Source organism: Equus quagga, chromosome 21 (genome assembly GCF_021613505.1).
Source record: "Equus quagga isolate Etosha38 chromosome 21, UCLA_HA_Equagga_1.0, whole genome shotgun sequence".
NCBI classification, from domain to species: Eukaryota; Metazoa; Chordata; class Mammalia; order Perissodactyla; family Equidae; genus Equus; species Equus quagga.
The window spans coordinates 38,807,475-38,824,109 of NC_060287.1; the positions used below are offsets into that span (position 1 = coordinate 38,807,475).

The following is a 16,635-nucleotide window of genomic DNA, read 5'->3' on the forward strand; positions in this document are numbered from 1 at the left end:
CCCCACACTGACCCTGGAGGAGCCTCCGGAAGGAAATTGGAGGACAGGCAGTTTACCTCGCGGTGCAGCCCGCAAACCAAGAGGGACACTCTGGAGAAGGGGTAACATCAAGGGAAACAAAGAACAGGAGGTGGGGCCCTGCAGTGTGAAGACCTCATTTGGATCCCGATTCAAACACTAAGAAAAAAAGGACATTTATGAGAATTCGACATTTGAACGCTGGTCATTCGACACGGAGGAACCACTTTTAGGGATGACGATGATGCTGAAGTTGATTCTTAGTCTATTTTAGAGCAGCGATGCTCAGCCGCTGCTGCCCCGCGCCCGGCCCGGAGACACGGGACACCGGGCCCGGGCAGCGCAGCCGAGAGCCGGACACAAGGAGCGGGAGGGAGGCGGCGGGGCGGGCGAACCCCTCCGCCCGGGGTCGCGATCACCCGCTTCCGCGAGGACAGAGCCAGAGCTCCCCGGGACGACTGCGCAGGCGCGGCCCCGCCCCCGGCGCACTCGCGGGAGTGGAACGGGACGAGGCGACTGCGCAGGGGCGGCCCGCTGGGTTCCGTGCGTGGCTCCGTGGTCACGTGACCGTCCGATCCCCCGCCGTCCCGCGCACCCATGGCGGCCGTCCGGGCCCTGATGGCACCCAGGCTGGCGGCGGCCTCCGCGCTCGCGCCGCTCCCCGGCCTGCGGCCGCTGCCCGCCAACACTCGGACGCCCTCCCCGCGCGCAGCCCTGCACGGCTCCGCGCCGCGCCCCGGGCCCAAGGTCGCGCTGGTGAGTGGACGCCGGCGGGCGGGGCGTGGGGGCGGGGCCGCCGCCCGAGGTCCGGCCCTCTCCCTCCCCCCGCCCGAGGTCCGGTCCTTTCACCCCCACCGTCCGACGTCGGAGACCCCCTCCTCTCCCCGCCCGAGGTTGGCCCCCTCCCCGCCTCCGAGGTCCGGTCCCCGCCCCAGGTCGGCGCCCTCCGCCCGAGGTCGGGTCCTCATCTGCCCCCGCCCCAGGTCGGACTTCTCCTCCCCGTCTCGGGTCCCTCTGTGCGCACCCCCAGTGACCGTCCGCCCCTCCGCAGGTGCTGTCGGGATGCGGAGTCTACGACGGCACGGAGCTCCACGAGGCCTCAGCGTAAGCCCCTCGGGACAGTCCTGGGGCGGGGGGCGCCTCTTCCTGAGCCCTTTGAAGAAACCTCCCCTTAGACAGGCAAAAATGACTGGTCAGGCCTCGGGACACAAAGGAAAAGTTTTATAGATCAGGTGTGTAAAATATAGGAACGCATAAAACGAGCTTTGTAAATATGTCCTGTGGCGGTGTCCCCCAGGGATGACCACGTGCCCTCTGCCTTCTGGTGTTTCTCACACCCCGTGTTAACAATGGGCTCACGGGAATGGGTGCTGGTTTTGCTTGGCCCTCCAGCTGATCTCAGGGCAGCACAGCGCCCTTGGCTGTCTGAGGACAGAGCGTCATTGATGTGACCCGGCAGCTGGTGCTGAGTAGTTTGTATCCTGTTTTTTTTATTTTTTGGAGAAAGGTTCCTGTGAGCAGGACCATTCTGGGCTGTCAGGTTTGGGATAAGTTGGGGGACAGTGAGGCGCCCCTCCCACCCTCAAGCCTCCCGGGTACCCACAGGCGCCTGAGGCTGGTGGCTGTGCGTGGCCGCCGAGCCCGCCCCGTTGGGGTTGCCTGCCCCCGTGTCCTGGTGTTGGCGCCGGATGTGGAGTGAACTTTGGAGCCCGCAGCGCTGGGGGGGTGACCAGGAGAGTGTCCTGGTGGGGGCTGAGGAACGAGAGAGCTGAGGCAGCAACAGGGAGCCGGTGAACAGCTTGAAAACCTCTCAGGCCCGGGCAGGGAGGTTACTGGAAGCAGAGCCCCAGCACCAGGGCAGTCCTGGCTCTACCAGCTCACGTACCCCGTGCCGCCTCCGCCTCCCGCAGGGAGCCACGAGGGCCCTGCACCTGGGACGGGGTGGTGATGGAGCAGCCCTCAGGGAGCCCTGCACATCTCCCTGTCTCTCTCCCACCCCCGTGGTGGGAAAGCTGGCGGAGACCAGGAATGAACTTACTATCCTGACCGAAAGCGCCCTCAAACCTCAAGGCCCGTCAGTTGGCCTGTGGGAGGAAGAGCATCCAGAGCAGCCTGGGAATCCTGATACCCCGGCTGTGATACCAGCTGGGCCACCCTGCTCCGGACACCATCTTGTGAAGGGAGCTTGGAGACTAGCTGGTCTCCACAGGCTAGTTCAGTGACAGTGACTTTGAATTGTGGGCGTTTGAGTTGTTAGCAAGTGAACTGTAACTTTCTGCAAAGCAAGTAGATGAACGTAGGGGTTTGTACCTGGCTCTCAGCTAAAATGCTGTTGTCCTCCCGTGCAGGATACTGGTTCACCTGAGCCGTGGCGGTGCTGAGGTCCAGATCTTTGCTCCTGACGTCCCTCAGATGCACGTGATTGACCACACCAAGGGGCAGCCTGCTGAGAGTGAAACCAGGTGTGGGTCCACCCCTCTGGTCCTTGAGCGTGGACAAGGGGCAAGTTGACAGTCCTGGAGAACCTGCATGCGTAGGTTCTTCACCCTGGGTGGGAGCTGGATCTGTGTCTAAATGAACCATCTTCCTCCAGAGCAGTCGTCCTCAGGCCGTTCTGTAAATGCTGCGAGCCTAGGATGTTGTTAACTCTTGATGCCTGCCAAAACGTTGAAGGAAAATTCCCACCCAGCAAGGACCTCATACCTTCCTTCTAACTAAAGGAGTGCGTCTCATGGGCTTGGGTCGCCCACCTCGTTCCCCTCTTGCGGCCCCACATCTCTGAGCCAGCTCCCGGGCACATTTCTGTTCTGGAGGCATGTGCTGTCCTGGCCCTGCCCGGCCTGTGGCCCTTGGAGGCTGTGGTTCCAGCACCTTCCAGCTGGGTTTAGACAGAGAGAGGTGGGGCCTGCGGTTCCCCACTCAGGAGCCCCGTGGTTTCTTTTTCTGCCTGGGCCTTGGCCCTGAGCCCCACAGCCGAGGGTGGTAGCAACTTCTGCTGTGGCTCATCCTGGGGCTGCTTCGCTCTCCCCGAGCAGTAGTTTCTTACTGTCCCACCACTGTCCCATCATCCATCAACTCCCCGCACTAAATGCTGTCTGCTTCAGACTCTCGGAGGGGCTTCCATCTTCCTGGTGGCCCCGGGCTCACACAGAAAGTGCCAGATAATTTGGCATTACTGTAACTGTGTCACATTTTCTAGGTATCGGCCTTAATGCACGTGTGAGCGCATGTCCCCGAGGCCGAGGGAACATGTCTGCTTGTCTTGTGATAGACTCCAGCCTGCCCCCTTTTCCTGGTTGCACACTGAACCTCTTTTCTGGCCTCTGTGTTCTTTGCCAGGAATGTTCTGACTGAGTCGGCAAGGATCGCCCGCGGCAAGATCACTGACCTGGCTAGACTCAGCGCGGCCAACCACGACGCCGCCATCTTCCCCGGAGGCTTTGGAGCCGCCAAAAACCTGTACGTGTTTGAGCTCTGGGGTCTTCTGCTTTTCACCTGGAGCGGTCGATGGGGATGAGGTGGTGATGTGAACGGCTCTTGGGGGCCTTAGGGTCCAGGCAATGCACAGAGCTGCTCTGTGATGGGAACTGCTGTAGGGTGAGGCTAGGTAGTGTTTGAGCAAGCTGTGGGTTTTCCTCTCCCTGCTCCTTTCTGAGCCCTCAGGGACCTGGCCACCTTTGAGGGCTTGGGCTCCCTCCCATCTGACAAGGGTGCTCACAGGTCTCGTCACTCAGAACTCGTCTCCCTGTTGGTGGTCCTCAGACACCAGCTCTCCTGTGGGCCTCGCAGCACGGAAACCTGCTTGCCCACTCAGGCCCTTTGGGCGACGGTCCTGGGTGGAGGAAGGGAGCCCTTTCTCGCTTTGCCCTCTGGGTTGTTGCCACGGTAACTGGACCACAAGTTTGCAAGACCGTCATGGTATAGCTGTGACGTTGTTTGGGTTTCAGGTTCTCTTTCTGTTCCCTTCTTTCTTCTGTCTCTGGTTTCACGGAATGCCTGCCTGTCCCGGCACATCCCTCAAGGTGGGCCTGGGGCTGCCGCTCCAGTGATGGAGGGTCCCCACACAGCCATCAGGTGCGGGAAGATGGGAAGTGGCTGCGCCGGTAGTTTGGGGGTGTTAAACAGGCGATGTACTGTGCGTAACAGCCGGGACTACATGTGTTTTGGTGGAAACCAATAGATCAGCAAATCAGGCCCTAAACCAAGCATTTTCCTGTGTCAAGGATAAGAACATTTCTCTGTCCCAGGTCCAGGGGGCTCTGGGGAAAGGTGTCTGGCTGTGCCGACAGGCAGCCAGCCCCTGGGGCTTGCCTTCCCGCTGCCTGGGCCATTCTGGGGTCCTGCAGCCTCAGCTGACCGGGCCCCAGTAGTCTGCCTGCTCGCTCCTCTGCTGGAAACTCTGGTCAGAAAGGGGTGGGCCGGGGTTCAAGGCCAATACCTCGGATCTTCTCGCCTTCTGCCCACCCTCTGCTGTGCCCACCGCCTCCTCAGGGCATCACTCCGAGAATCCCTGCTCTTCCTTCGTTTCCCCCCTGCGCCCCTGTTCACTCTCAGAGTCTGAGTGGGTGCTGGTGCCCGCCTGCTTTCCTCCCGCGTGGTTCTCCAGTCTCACACCATCCCGTTTCCCTCCTCGCTGAGCTGTCCGTGTCTCTTTTCTGAGGTTTCCAGTATCCACTGCTTCCTAACCCCGATGGGTCCCGTTCTCCCCCCAGCTCTGAGTTCCCTGAGTGCTGTCTTCACGCCCTGGGAACTGCCCGCTGGGCTCGTTCTTCCCAGCTGCTCCTTCCCGGAGCTGCCTCCCTCCTGCACCCCGTCCCCAGGAGTTTCATCTGCATGTGGCTCAGCTGTCCCCATGTCTGCACCGTGGATCTCCACCTTTCTGACCCGCATTTCCAGCTGCCTGCCTGAGTGGTTGGACCCACTTGTTGCTGTTTAAAGCTGCATCCCCCAACCTGTGCTCAGCTTCCGTCAGGCTCTTGTTCTCTGGACCCCTCGTGTTCAGGGGAGGCGGTGGGTGGGGTTCAGGCCAGATGCCTGGGATCCTGTGCTCACCGTCCTCAGTTCCTGTGCTCCACCTGGCTCAGTCAGCTGACCGGCTGATCATCGGCCTTCCACCTGCAGCAGCCCGGCAACCTCCTGGCTGGCTGTGTGGGCGCCCTCCCCCCAACGTAAGGGGCAGAGGCTGTTGCATTCCCTGAAGTCTGACTCTACTCACAGGCCTCGCGTGTTCTGACACCTCGAGGCTCTCTCCACCTGCGGATGTCAGAACACCTCCTTTTGCCAGATTCCCACCCGGTTTCCCAGCCCCTTGAAATGGTGCCCATGCTCCTTTCTCTTGCTGGAAGCACTGTCCCTGCCTCACGTCCACTCCTCCCGAAAACCAGCCTGTCAAGTGATTTCCCCACCTCACCATCTTCACAAGTCTCCGGGCAGGCGATGCAGAGAGCGGTCTGTGTTGGCTGTTCTGCGACTTCCAACAGGACCAGACATGCTTTCTCAGAAGGACGAGCCAGGTTCAGAAGCCATTGCCCCTTACCTCTGATGCTTGGTACTCAAGGGCAGTTTGAGATTTGTTGGGGTCGTGTCCCAGCAAGGCTGACCGCCCGCCCTTGGTTGACTCAGAAGCGCAGACGTGGGCTGTGCAGGGTTATTGGTTGTTTGGTTTGGTGTTCGAGGAAGCGGTGGGCCTTGGCTCAGTGCACGTGTGAGCTCGTGCTCCCTGGGGAAAGCTGGGCTTCTGGTCACTGGCCCCATTCTTTCTCACCTTTCCAGAAGGAAGGCCAGCTCCCATGTCAGCGGTCTGTGTGGTGGCCGCTTTGGTTGTTCAGGGAGCAGGCGAGTTCACTTCTTCCTGCTTGGGGCTCTGGCTCCTCTCGGGCACTGTTACCAGCTTCTGCGCGTATTTCCCGAGAGATCTGTATATCTGGTTAAGATCTCACCAGTGAGCAGCCTCTCAGCTCACTGTTGTGCAGTCTATATTTCCGCTCAGCAGCGTGGCTTGGTGCTGGTCCGTTAATTGTTCGACAGCTGCCCCACAGATCCCATTGGGTAGACGACCCAAGCCTGCTGGACGTGCGTGATTGCCAGCCCTCTCTTTTGTCTTAATAGCTTTTTGGAGGTGTAATTGACATACATACCTTTAAAATGTAAAATTCAATAAGTTTTGATGTGTGCGTGAAACCGTCACCACGTTAGGATAGCGAACATCCGTCTCCCCCAAGAGTTTTCTAGTCCTTTGTGTGTGATACTGCAGACGTCCTAGGATTGAGGAGTCGAACACATAAACAGAATAGAAGAAAGCCCGGAAGTGAGGCTCTCGGGAAAGGGGGGGTGTCCTTTGAAGTTTGATGGGTCTCACCACATTGCCTTCCAGAGCGATGTACGGGCGCGTGCCCGCCAGCGGTGGGAGGGGCCGTAGAGACTCCTCAGCTGCCCTTGTCTGGTGAAGAAGCAGCTGTCCGATGTGCTTCGCCTTTCTTTTCCTTGTTAGTGAAGTGCAGCATCTGTTGCTGGTTTTAGGCCAGTCGGATGTCGGCTGTTTCTCGTTTACCAAGCGGACTTCCGAGCGCCCTGGGGGCCTGGCTTGGCTTTGCTCTGGTGTCTGTGCTCCACTGTGCCTCTGTTGTCCTCCCTCCTACTGGTTCCCGTGCTTCTTTCTGTTTTAAAAAGCAGAAAAAAAGTGTATGTGTACGTATATACAATTATGTGAAAAGCCATGTGCACACACATTAGTGACTGATTTCAGGGACTGTGGAGTTAACGGACCCACGTGTAAGCCTCGGGTGGGGTTGGAGGCTCCCCAGGCCGGTGGCCACCCAGCCGCAGGATCTGAGGACGCCTCCTCTCTCTGGTAGGAGCACGTTCGCCGTAGACGGGAAGGACTGCAAGGTCAACAAAGACGTCGAGCGTGTCCTGAAGGAGTTCCACGAGGCCGGGAAGCCCATCGGGTACGTACCGCCAAAGCGGGCCTGGCAGGACGTGGGGCCTCCACTTGGGGCCCGGTGACGGCTGGCCTGGGTCTGAGACTGGGCTGTGGGGGGAGGGCGGCGGCTGGAGCCTGCGGCCCGGGGCTCACAGCCAGGAGCTCCCGTTGAGCCCTGTGGGCTTGGGAACTCTCAGCCCTTCCGTCGCTTTCGTCGCTTTCGCCAAGGGGGTTTCATGTGATCTCACAGGTGCCTTCCAGCTCTGAAAGTTATCTGGTCACTTTTATTTCTTCTGACGACTTAGCAGGAAGGAGAGGGGATGATTCTTTCAGCTTCTGGAAGGTTCCCTAGTCCGTGCTTCCCTGACCCCCAGCCTTTACTGGCGCCTCTTCCCCTCGCCTGGCCTTGCCTTCCCATGCCTGCTCAGAGCAGCCCCGTAGTTACCACTCAGATTTCTATTCTCCGTCACTGTCGTGAGCACCCTTCCTGACGCCTTGTCACTTGGCTGCCCTTCTGGAGGTACACACCGATCGCAGGTCATGGCCCAAGGACTGGGTCCTGAGGCCAGCCACACACGAGTGTCCTTGTCCTCCTCTGCACGACCAAACTCACACCGTGGCACAGCCTTTGCTCACGCCACAGCCTGCAGTCCTCGGTCCTGGCAGGTGGGCGAGGCCAGCCGTCACCTGCAGCCAGGAGAGGCTCTCAGAGATGTGGGGTGGAGACCCCCTCATCAGGCCTGATCTCGTCGGACTTGTGTTTCCACAAATACCCCGGCAGTCGCTCCTCCGTCCTGCTCCAGTGCAGTGTGCTGTTTGTCCACGTGTACTCCACACTGCAGCGCGTGGACCACGTGGCTTTGGAGTCTGTTGCTGGTTGGAGAAGGCCTCTCAGGAGCACAGCAGTGCACAGACAACTAAAAACTAAAAACTAAATTCACCAATACACAATCTCGAGGCCACTTCCAATCTCCATCAGATATGCTTGCTACCATATTGTTGGCAAACCGAAAGAGAGCAATATTCTGTTAGAACCCTCTGAGCTACAGAGGCTCAAAAGGACAGTCCCCACTGAAGGCCAGTGTCCTTCCCAGACCCTGTGGTCACTTGCCTGAGGCTCTGCCCAGTCATCACCCAGGGAGCCCCAGATCATGAGCGGCGCCAGCCTTGGGTCCATAGCCCGGGCGCACGTCTGCATGCACAGCATCTCCCTCCATCCTCCCAGAGTTGGACCTGCTCGGAAGAGACGGTACCTTCCTCAGAAGAGAAGAAGCATGGAGAGTGGGCGATGCCGATACTGCGTGGCCGCTTGCCTCCCAGGACACTCATTGGAGCAGCACCTGTTTACGTGGGCGAGCGCCCAGGGAGGAGCCTGGCACCCTTTCTTTGTGACCAACTCAGAAGTACAATACATAGGACAGAAGCTGAGCAGACTGGCCACTTTCCTGCGGGCGTTCTGCCTATTTGTATAAACAGACGTCTCAGCTGAGTGCACTCGAGAGGAAGCAAGGCCAGTGTTGTCCCCTGCTAACCGTGGGGCATGGAGGCTGGGCGGGGATGGCGACTACTCTTATCAGTCGCCCTGTAATTGCTGGAGGCTCACTTCAGTCCCTCCCACAGCAGTTTCTTTAGTGTTGTCCTGGCCACAGATGAAATGCCCTTTTCAGGCAGTGCGCCTCGCGTCCCCCTTCCCAGCAGTCCCGTGACTTCTCAGCCTTCTCGTCAGAAGCACAGATGGGCGATGGGGGTTCCGCCAGCTTTGCTGCCTTGCTCGTGTGTCCCCTGACTTCAGCACAGGAGTGCTGCAGGCCAGGGCTCTGTCAGGAGTGCGCTGTCGGCCAGCGTCACCGTCCGCAGCCTGAGACCACAGCCAGCGTCCACAGCACGAACAGCCTGACTCGAGGGCTCATGGCCGCAGCGTTTGTTTCTGGGCATCCTGCACTGGGCTTCCAGTGCCTCTGAGTCTGCCGACGCGGGACACTCCCAACATCGGTTCAGGTGGCTGCTTACCTATCAGTGGCTAAGGGAAATTGTGTCTCCTGGGTTTCTAATCAAAAGTTGTTTTGATTGTTGTGACATTTAAACAAGTTTGTAAATACGTTTTTAACGATATTTTGTTACACCAGCCTCAAGATGGGGCCTTGCATGTCAGCACAAGTAGGAGTGGTCCTCGCTGTCTAAAATAGACCATTCCTGCAAAACCTTTCGGAAGCCAAAACAGTGTAAAGCGAAGAAGCAATTCCCACTAATTTACGTGGGAAAAGTTTTTGACTGTTCCTAGACCCAAAAAATAATCTACTGAATCATGCAAATAATACACAAAACCTAGAATACCAGTAACATGCAGTGAAAGTGGGAATGAAGTGCTAAGCATACAGCTCATAGAAAGTAGAAGTTACGTGTGAATGGTGCAGTTTCACATACGAGAACCCGGGAGGCAGCGAGCGCCCTGGAAGGCTGAGCAGTGTGGGGTGATGGTGGGTGGCAGGCTGAGTCAGGGGAGGTGGGGTGGTGGGAGGTACAGGAGACTGCGGTGGAGGAGAAATAAGAGGGTCACCTCTTAACATCTCATCATCAGCCGCCTGTCAGGGCAGGCAGGTCAGCGGCCACCACCCCTTCTGCCCCTGCCGCTGTGCCAAGCATCTCGGCTCCCGTCTGCTGCGGCTCCTGGGCAGGGCGTGAAATACTGCGTGTGCTGACTGCTCAGCCTCCCTACCGGCCCAGTGCAAAACAAAGGCTGACTGCCGTCTTCGCTTTTCACCTTTTTTCATAAAAGTGTGAAAACCTTCTTTGGATTTCTTTCATTTGGCCGCAGCGGGCACTGATGTGGGGCTTTTGTCAAAGTAAAGTGGCATGAAATGGACTCTGGGATAGTGGGGGAAGCCTATAGGTGCTGTTAAAGACAGGGAGAAGAGGGTTATGAAAGGGAGGGGGCTGGGGTGCGTGGAGCCCAGGTGAGGAGAGGGCAGTCCTTGATGGAGCCACACGATGGGTCGCCTGGCCTGGAGCTGCTGTGGCAGTTGACACATGTTCTCACGCCGGGCATTCTGCAGCACCCGGCGCCTGGACGCCTCAGTGTCGACTGCAGCAACGGGCTCAGGCACCGTTGGGTGGGAGCGCCTCCTGGTGAAGAGCAGAACCTCTTGGGAGCCCCAAGGGCAGGCACTGTGATGGCCTGGTGTGTGCACCCAAGAGTGACCATGAAGCTCAGGTGCTGCTGGCACAGGCTGCTTGTGGGTGTGTAGTAGGGTTGGTGCTCTGCTGAGAGGGTCCTCAGCTCCCTCGGGGCCAGGCATCCACCTACCTCTGCACCGACAGGTCAGGCGAGGCTGCTGGTTGAACTGTGTCCCCTGGCTCCTTGTGTCCCCTTTGGAGGAGGGGGTCTGGTTACAGCCAGTCAGTACAGCTGTGGTTATTTGTTGCCGTGTGAGAAGCCACCCCCAAAACTCAGGCCTAAGACAGCTGCCACCATCTGCTGCCTCCTCTGCGAGTCGACCTCTGCATCCCCACACACCACATCCGGTGGCTTGTCCTTGTCTGGCAGCTGGTGCCCGGAGGCTCCAGACGTCGGGGAGCAAACTGAGGACCAAGTCATGATGCGGCTCTCCCACGCTCCATCGGTCAGAGCCGCCATGGGTCCAGGGGGCAGGCTCACCTCTCAGAGCTGGCAGTGGCTCTGCTGCGGTGCCCTCCACCCCCACGACTGCTGGCGTTGGTGCTTGTTTTCAAGGTTACTTAGGTTCTTTAGGCTGCCTCGTAGCACCCCCCGGCCTGGCATCCACACGCACGGTCCTGAGCTGACCTTGTCCTTCACCTTTCAGCTTGTGCTGCATTGCTCCTGTCCTTGCAGCCAGAGTGCTCCGCGGCATTGAGGTCACCGTGGGCCATGAGCAGGAGGAAGGCGGCAAGTGGCCATATGCCGGCACCGCGGAGGCCATCAAAGCCCTGGGCGCCAAGCACTGCGTGAAGGGAGTGACCATATCCTTTCTGGCAGTGGGGGACAGTGCATGGTGCTGGGTCCCCCTCCTCTGGCCCTTTGGGGCTGTCTTGGGCAGCAGCCTCTTCAACCAGTCACTGCCCTGCTGGGGCACCGGCCTGCTGGGGCCTGGTGCCCAGCGCTGAGAGGTCTCTGCCTGTGCTGTGGCCATGTTTCCGGGCCCGTCCAGTGGGCACATGCTGCCCTCGGCTCAGCCCGGCTCCCTGGTGGGGCAAGGAGATGGAGGCTGGAGGGCCAGGGAGCTGCCTGCTCTTGGAGGGAGAGAGCGAGGGCCCAAGGCAGGGTGGAGGCTAGGGGAAGGGATGTGGGTGGGGGCGCTTCCCGGCTTTATTCTTATTTTGGTGGAAGCTTCCCGGGCAGAGGGGATGGGTGTCAATCCCAGACAGCCTCATTGCCCCTGTTCCTCCTGCGAGTGAGTCCTCTGCATGCTGAGATGATGGACTGAGGACGCGGAAGGGAGCTGCTGGCAGAGCTCTGCAGGCGTGCAGAACCTCAGGCCACAGGCTGACTGTGTCGTGGGTTAACATCTGGACCCAGAGGATCTGCACGTGGCCAAGTCAGGAACAGAGCAGCCGTGTCCTCGAAGGTGCCCGAGACAGCTTTGGGTCCTGTCTTGAAGGTTGTGTCTGTGTCGAAGGTGGCTTTCTCTCTTCGGAGTGTCTTTATTTGCAGGTGGTTTCAGGTGTCAATTTTCCACCTCCCTTCAGAGCAGAGTGGCCAGCAGACCTTGGCGGTTGGTTGGCATGGGGTTGGCCCTGGGGCCTTTGGCATAGATCCAAGGACACACATGTTGGTTAGGGTGGAGGAAGGGTAGGGGTCAGGCCGTGCATTGTGTGGAGCATGGATCCCAGGTTGAGTTGGTCTCTGTGGCTCCTCTATGGTGGGAGCGGGCACTCGACAGTGTCTCAGTTTCTTGATCTGAAAAATGGAGGTGCTGCTGCCGCCTTCAGGGCTGTCGTGGGGTCCCAGGTCTGTGTTGGTCTCGTGTGGCCTGATGGTGTAAAGCGTGTTATGAAGCCAGTGCTCTCGTTGCTGAGATTGCGAGCGTTTTTCCTTTTGAGAACACGCTGATCGGGAACTCGTTCCACGTTCTTCGGTTAAGTAGTGCAGACAGTGCGGAAGGCGGGGCCCTGTCGGCAGAGGTTGCTCCAGGAGGGTTCCCCACGTTTCACATATGTTGAGGAGGAGCGTGGCATGCGCCCCTGAGGGCGGCCTGGCAGCAGCGGCCAGGGTGGATGCTTTATGCCTAAGGTTCTCTCTCGTCCTTGCTGGGTGACGTTTTTCCGTAACTTCTGTGCACGAAGCTCACGTCGACCAGAAAAACAAGGTGGTCACGACCCCAGCCTTCATGTGCGAGACCGCGCTCCATCACATCCACGATGGGATTGGGGCCATGGTGAAGAAGGTGCTGGAACTCACCCGAAAGTGATGCTGCTCAGTGCCGTGGCCTCAGCCTCGTCCACCAGGTGGAGCTGGTGGCCTGCTTTCCTGTCCAGCTTGGACTATGATAGCAATTTATTTTTGTGCTTAGGTTGATAGTTATTTTCTGCCTGAAGAGGGAGCGTGCGACATACTTGGGGTCAGGGGTAGAGGATGTGAGACGTTTCGCCCTCCACTGGGCTTCCCTTCCTTCCATGCGGAGGAAGGAGCAAAGCGTGCACCCAGTGGCTGCTGGAGTTTGCCTGTGTGACCTGAAGATTTCAGTCGAGGCAGCTTTCTTGGGGAGAATCGGGTAGACAGATCCTTCTGCAGTCTTAGCTTGGCTTGCTTCAGAGTGCTCAGTGTTCAGAAGGGAAATTTCTTAAATGTGCAAATCTCGTATTCAGGAAAGCACAGCGCCATGCTTGTGGCTAATTGAAGATTCTCCAGTGTGGAGTAAATGAGTGCTGATTAACTGAACGGTGAGGGGGTTTCCGTAGCAGACAGTCCCTTTGGCCAGGGAGGATGAGCTCCTTGCCAAAAGGACACTTCTCACAGCTGCGTTCCAGGCCTTCTGAAACCAGCAAGTGAGGAGTATGAATGAAGTTTCTTAAATTAGTCTCAGTTCTCTTAATTTTCAGGAAGAAAGGGAAGTTGCAGATACTTAGCCCGCGTGGTTGCCCTGCGGGCTTGTGACATCAGGCTGGTCCCAGGCCGTGCACGGCAGCTGATGTAGATGTGTGAGGAAGGGCAATAAAGTATGTTCACCTCTGTGAGCGTGGCTTCTGTTCTGGGTGGCAGCCCTGGGGCGTTTGTGGGCCTCACCCCTTGTGGCCCTTTCCCCTCCGTCTGTCTGCTCTGACCCTCGAGGTGCCTTGGACACGCCGCAGTGTTTGCGCCCCCTTTAGTTTTGAGAAAGCTGCTTGGTGTCACAGCCAGGCTGTTTAGTTTGATCCAGTTTGCACTGAGCTGTGGGGTGCTGTCCTGGGAATGGGGCGTAGACACAGGTCACCCCACTCTCCCTCTCTCCCCACCCCTCTGCCCTGTGAGTGAAATGATGGACGTGCGGTCTTCCAGGGCCTGTGGGAATGCGGGGAGGGCAGGCCTGCTGGTACAGGGCTTCCCAGGCCCCTCTGGCTCGCCTGGTGGCTGTGTCAGCCGGCCTCAGGCGTTTCTGGTTCTTCCTCCACGGGGACTCTGTTCTCTGGTGGCCTGTCTTTCTCCCACTGCGGCTGGGCCTCACAGGGTGAGGGCCCCCTCAGCACACCTGCAGGCACCAGCCACGCTGGCCAGGGTTGTCCTTACCCCATGCAGCCAAAGGTCGCCTCACAGGGCCCATCAGAGGTCAGGCAACCCAGGTTAACGTCCCCTTCCTAAGAAACTTGTTGATTAAAGTGCTTTTTACATGTGTGTGCACCTGTGTGTGCATGTATGGAAGCGTGCACAAAGCACGAGTGTGCACCTCGTTGAGTTTTCACTGTGAGCACACCTGTGGAGGCCCTGCTCGGAGCCGCCCTGCTTCCTCCCAGAGCCGGGCCCACGCGGGAGATGGCGTGTTTCGGCTCCGTGCACAGGGAGCCCTTGCTGTGTGTCTCTCCCTTAGGGAGATGTCCACACGGATGAGGCGGGCACGGGCTGTGACCGTCCCTGTCGGTGTCTGGGTGCACTTCCATGGGCCCCTGCTGATGTGTCTGGGTCTCAAGTGCAGGGACGGTTCAGTCAGTGTCATGGGAACATTGAGGACTTTTCCAGAGTATCTGTGCTCGTTTTCCTCCCACCAGCAGTGGTGAGGGTTCTGGCTGGGCCCCAGCCCCCCGGCACTGCAGCTGTTGGGCCTTCTTCGTTTCATCCCCGCCCCCTAGAGGGTGCGGTTTCTGTGTCAGCCCATTTATCACCCTGTACCGTTTGTTTTCCTGTGTCGTCCTCTAGGATCAGTGTTATCTGTTGTTTAACCTCGGTTCATCTGGAACAATGTTTGTGAATCCATCTGCTCTGCGATTTGGTTTATCTTTTCTGGAGATGCCGGCACATGTGCTGCAGAGCAGAGTGGGGTGCGGTGGTCCTTGAGCAATCACCGTGCAACCAGGCCACCCTCGGGAACTGGTCCCTGTGCAGGAGCAGCCGCCCGCACCTCCTGGACTCCCCCTCCCCCACTCGGGGCTTTACCCCGGCTTGGGTGAGCTCAGGCACCGTGGAACATAAGAGCCCGGGAAATGGAGCCTACACTCGGGAAACAACAGGCTGGCTGGATGTCACCTCTGTCACCTCTGCCTCACCTGCAGTGAACTGGCTGAGGACAGGTGACAGTGAGGGAAGGGAGATCTTAGGAGAAACCCCCCAGAAATGTTGATGTGATCACATAGTGCTCATGCAGCTCCTTGCATGCGCTTCCCCTTTGTCCGTCCTCTGCCTTTTCCGGATGAATTATCTGGTTGCCCAGTTCAGAGCGGCCCCTGGTGGGTGCCGTACCTCCTTCCTATAATCCCAATGCAGTGATGAAATAGGGTAACGGCCTCCCCAGGGCTTCCATGGCCCGGAGCCCATCGGCACTGGATCTGCCCATTTCACCCCGCGGCGGCCCTGGGAGGCCGTCCCTGCCTGTCCCCTGTTGTCAGGGGAGCTGGGACTCGGGTCGGGACCTGTGCTCTAGAAGCAGATCTGAGACATTGGAAAGCCCAGAGAGGGGCCCCAGGGAACCACATCTGGGGTGTGTGTTTGACAGGAGCTGAGTGCCTGCTGCACGCCCTGCACTGTTTCAGAGCCAGGGAGAGACAGGCGGACGTCATCCCAGCGCTCACAGAGCCTGGGCTGGGGGCACGGCTGGTACGTGAGCAGGTGAGCCATGGAGCCGACAGATGGTGGAAGACACGTGGACGTGCTGGGAAGGAGGGTGAATGGCGCCAGGTGGGACCCAGGGTCAGGGAGGCAACAAGGCACCATCTGAGCAAGGATGAGAGGCAGAGCAAGCAGGTGGCTGTGTGTGAAGGATGTTCCAGACAGGGAAGTGGCTGGTGCAGAGGCTCAGCGGGAGCAGCCAGGGAGTACAGGACAGCAGGGTGGAGCGGCAGGGGGCAGGGGTGGCGTACTTGGTGCCTGCAGCAAGCTGCGGGGCTGCAGGGCAGTGGGGCTGCAGGGCAGTGGGGCCCAGAGGCTCCTTGACCAGGAGACCGGGCTGGGGAGCATGCCTGTGCGTCACGCCTCGCCACCAGGGGTGCTGCAGACTGTCCTCTGGGGTCTGGGTGCAGGCTCCCAGGGTTGACCAGCCTGGGTGGGCAGCCTCCCCTACAAGCATCACCAGGCGTGGGGGTTGTCATCTTTTGGAAGCTCTCCCAGACCCCACCTTCCCTGAACCTTCCCCTGTCTGTCTGGTCCCTTTCGTGGGCACCTCTTGGCACCCCTCCTGTCCCTCCACCTGGAAAGCCCAGCCTCCCTCGTCCCTCTGCCCCTTGCTTCAGCATCACCCCGCAGAGGACTGCCTGCACTCCTGACCTGCTGTTGTGAGCTCGTGGTCTATAACTACACACGTCACTGGCTTGTCGTCTGTCCTGCATATGGACTGAGAGCTCCAGGAGAGAACGCACCAGCCTCGTTAGCGTACCTCAGTCCCCCCAGGGCCAAGCGGGAGCCCCAGGAGTGGTGGGCTCAGCAGGCACTTGCCAGTGGGTGCTGGAAGTCCTGAGACTCGCTGGCTGGACATGGGGAGCATGCCGAGGCCCATCCCAGTGCCCGCCCTCAGCCCAGCTCCAGGGCCTCCTTCACCCACCCTCACTGGGTGGCACCTGCCCTTCCTCGACTTCCTTTTCCTGCGAGACTTCCCTTCAGATAAGTTTTTTTGTTTTACATAGACTTCAGTTTTTAGAGCAGTTTTAGGTTCCTGGCAAAATTAACCAGAAAGTACAGAGTTCCCATATCCTCCCTTCCCCGACACATACACGGTATCCCCTGCCAGTGCAGTGTGTCGGTCACGGTGGATGAACTACGTTGATGCGTCCCCATCGCCCAGCGTCCGCAGTTTGAATTAGGTTCACTCTGGGTGTTGTACGTCCTGTGGATGTGGACAAACGTACAATGACATGTGTCTGCCTGTGTCTGTCATACAGGGTGGCTTCCTTGCCCTGAGAGTCCTGTTCCTCCTGTTCGTCCCTCTCCCCCCAACCCTGGTGACCACTGATCTTTTTACTGTCTCCATAGTTGTGCCTTTTCCAGATTGTCACATAGTTGGAATCATACAGTATGCAGCCTTTTCAGTCTGGCTTCTTCCACTCAGTAATATGCACTT

The 16,635-nt window shown here is 58.8% G+C and overlaps 1 protein-coding gene across 2 annotated transcripts; it reads left to right on the plus strand.

Annotated features, from left to right (window-relative positions):
* Positions 1-594: 594 nt before the first annotated feature.
* On the plus strand, positions 595-13,132 carry LOC124231343 (putative glutamine amidotransferase-like class 1 domain-containing protein 3B, mitochondrial). 2 transcript variants are annotated; one of them, XM_046648098.1, is made up of 7 exons: positions 595-774; positions 1,070-1,122; positions 2,367-2,480; positions 3,358-3,477; positions 6,873-6,965; positions 10,762-10,918; positions 12,238-13,132. In XM_046648098.1, the coding sequence occupies exons 1-7, from the start codon at positions 616-618 to the stop codon at positions 12,364-12,366; spliced, it is 825 nt and encodes a 274-aa protein (XP_046504054.1). In that variant the 5' UTR covers positions 595-615; the 3' UTR covers positions 12,367-13,132. The 2 variants fall into 2 exon arrangements, with proteins under 2 accessions (XP_046504054.1, XP_046504055.1); XM_046648099.1 differs by lacking the exons at positions 10,762-10,918; positions 12,238-13,132 and adding an exon at positions 8,166-8,547.
* The last annotated feature ends 3,503 nt before the right edge of the window (positions 13,133-16,635 follow it).

Excerpts from the sequence above, each read along its gene's own strand:
- LOC124231343 (XM_046648098.1), top strand. The coding sequence starts at position 616 with ATGGCGGCCGTCCGGGCCCTGATGGCACCCAGGCTGGCGGCGGCCTCC. Across the intron at positions 1,123-2,366 it reads GAGCTCCACGAGGCCTCAGC|GATACTGGTTCACCTGAGCC; the intron begins GTAAGCCCCTCG and ends CCTCCCGTGCAG. Across the intron at positions 2,481-3,357 it reads CCTGCTGAGAGTGAAACCAG|GAATGTTCTGACTGAGTCGG; the intron begins GTGTGGGTCCAC and ends GTTCTTTGCCAG.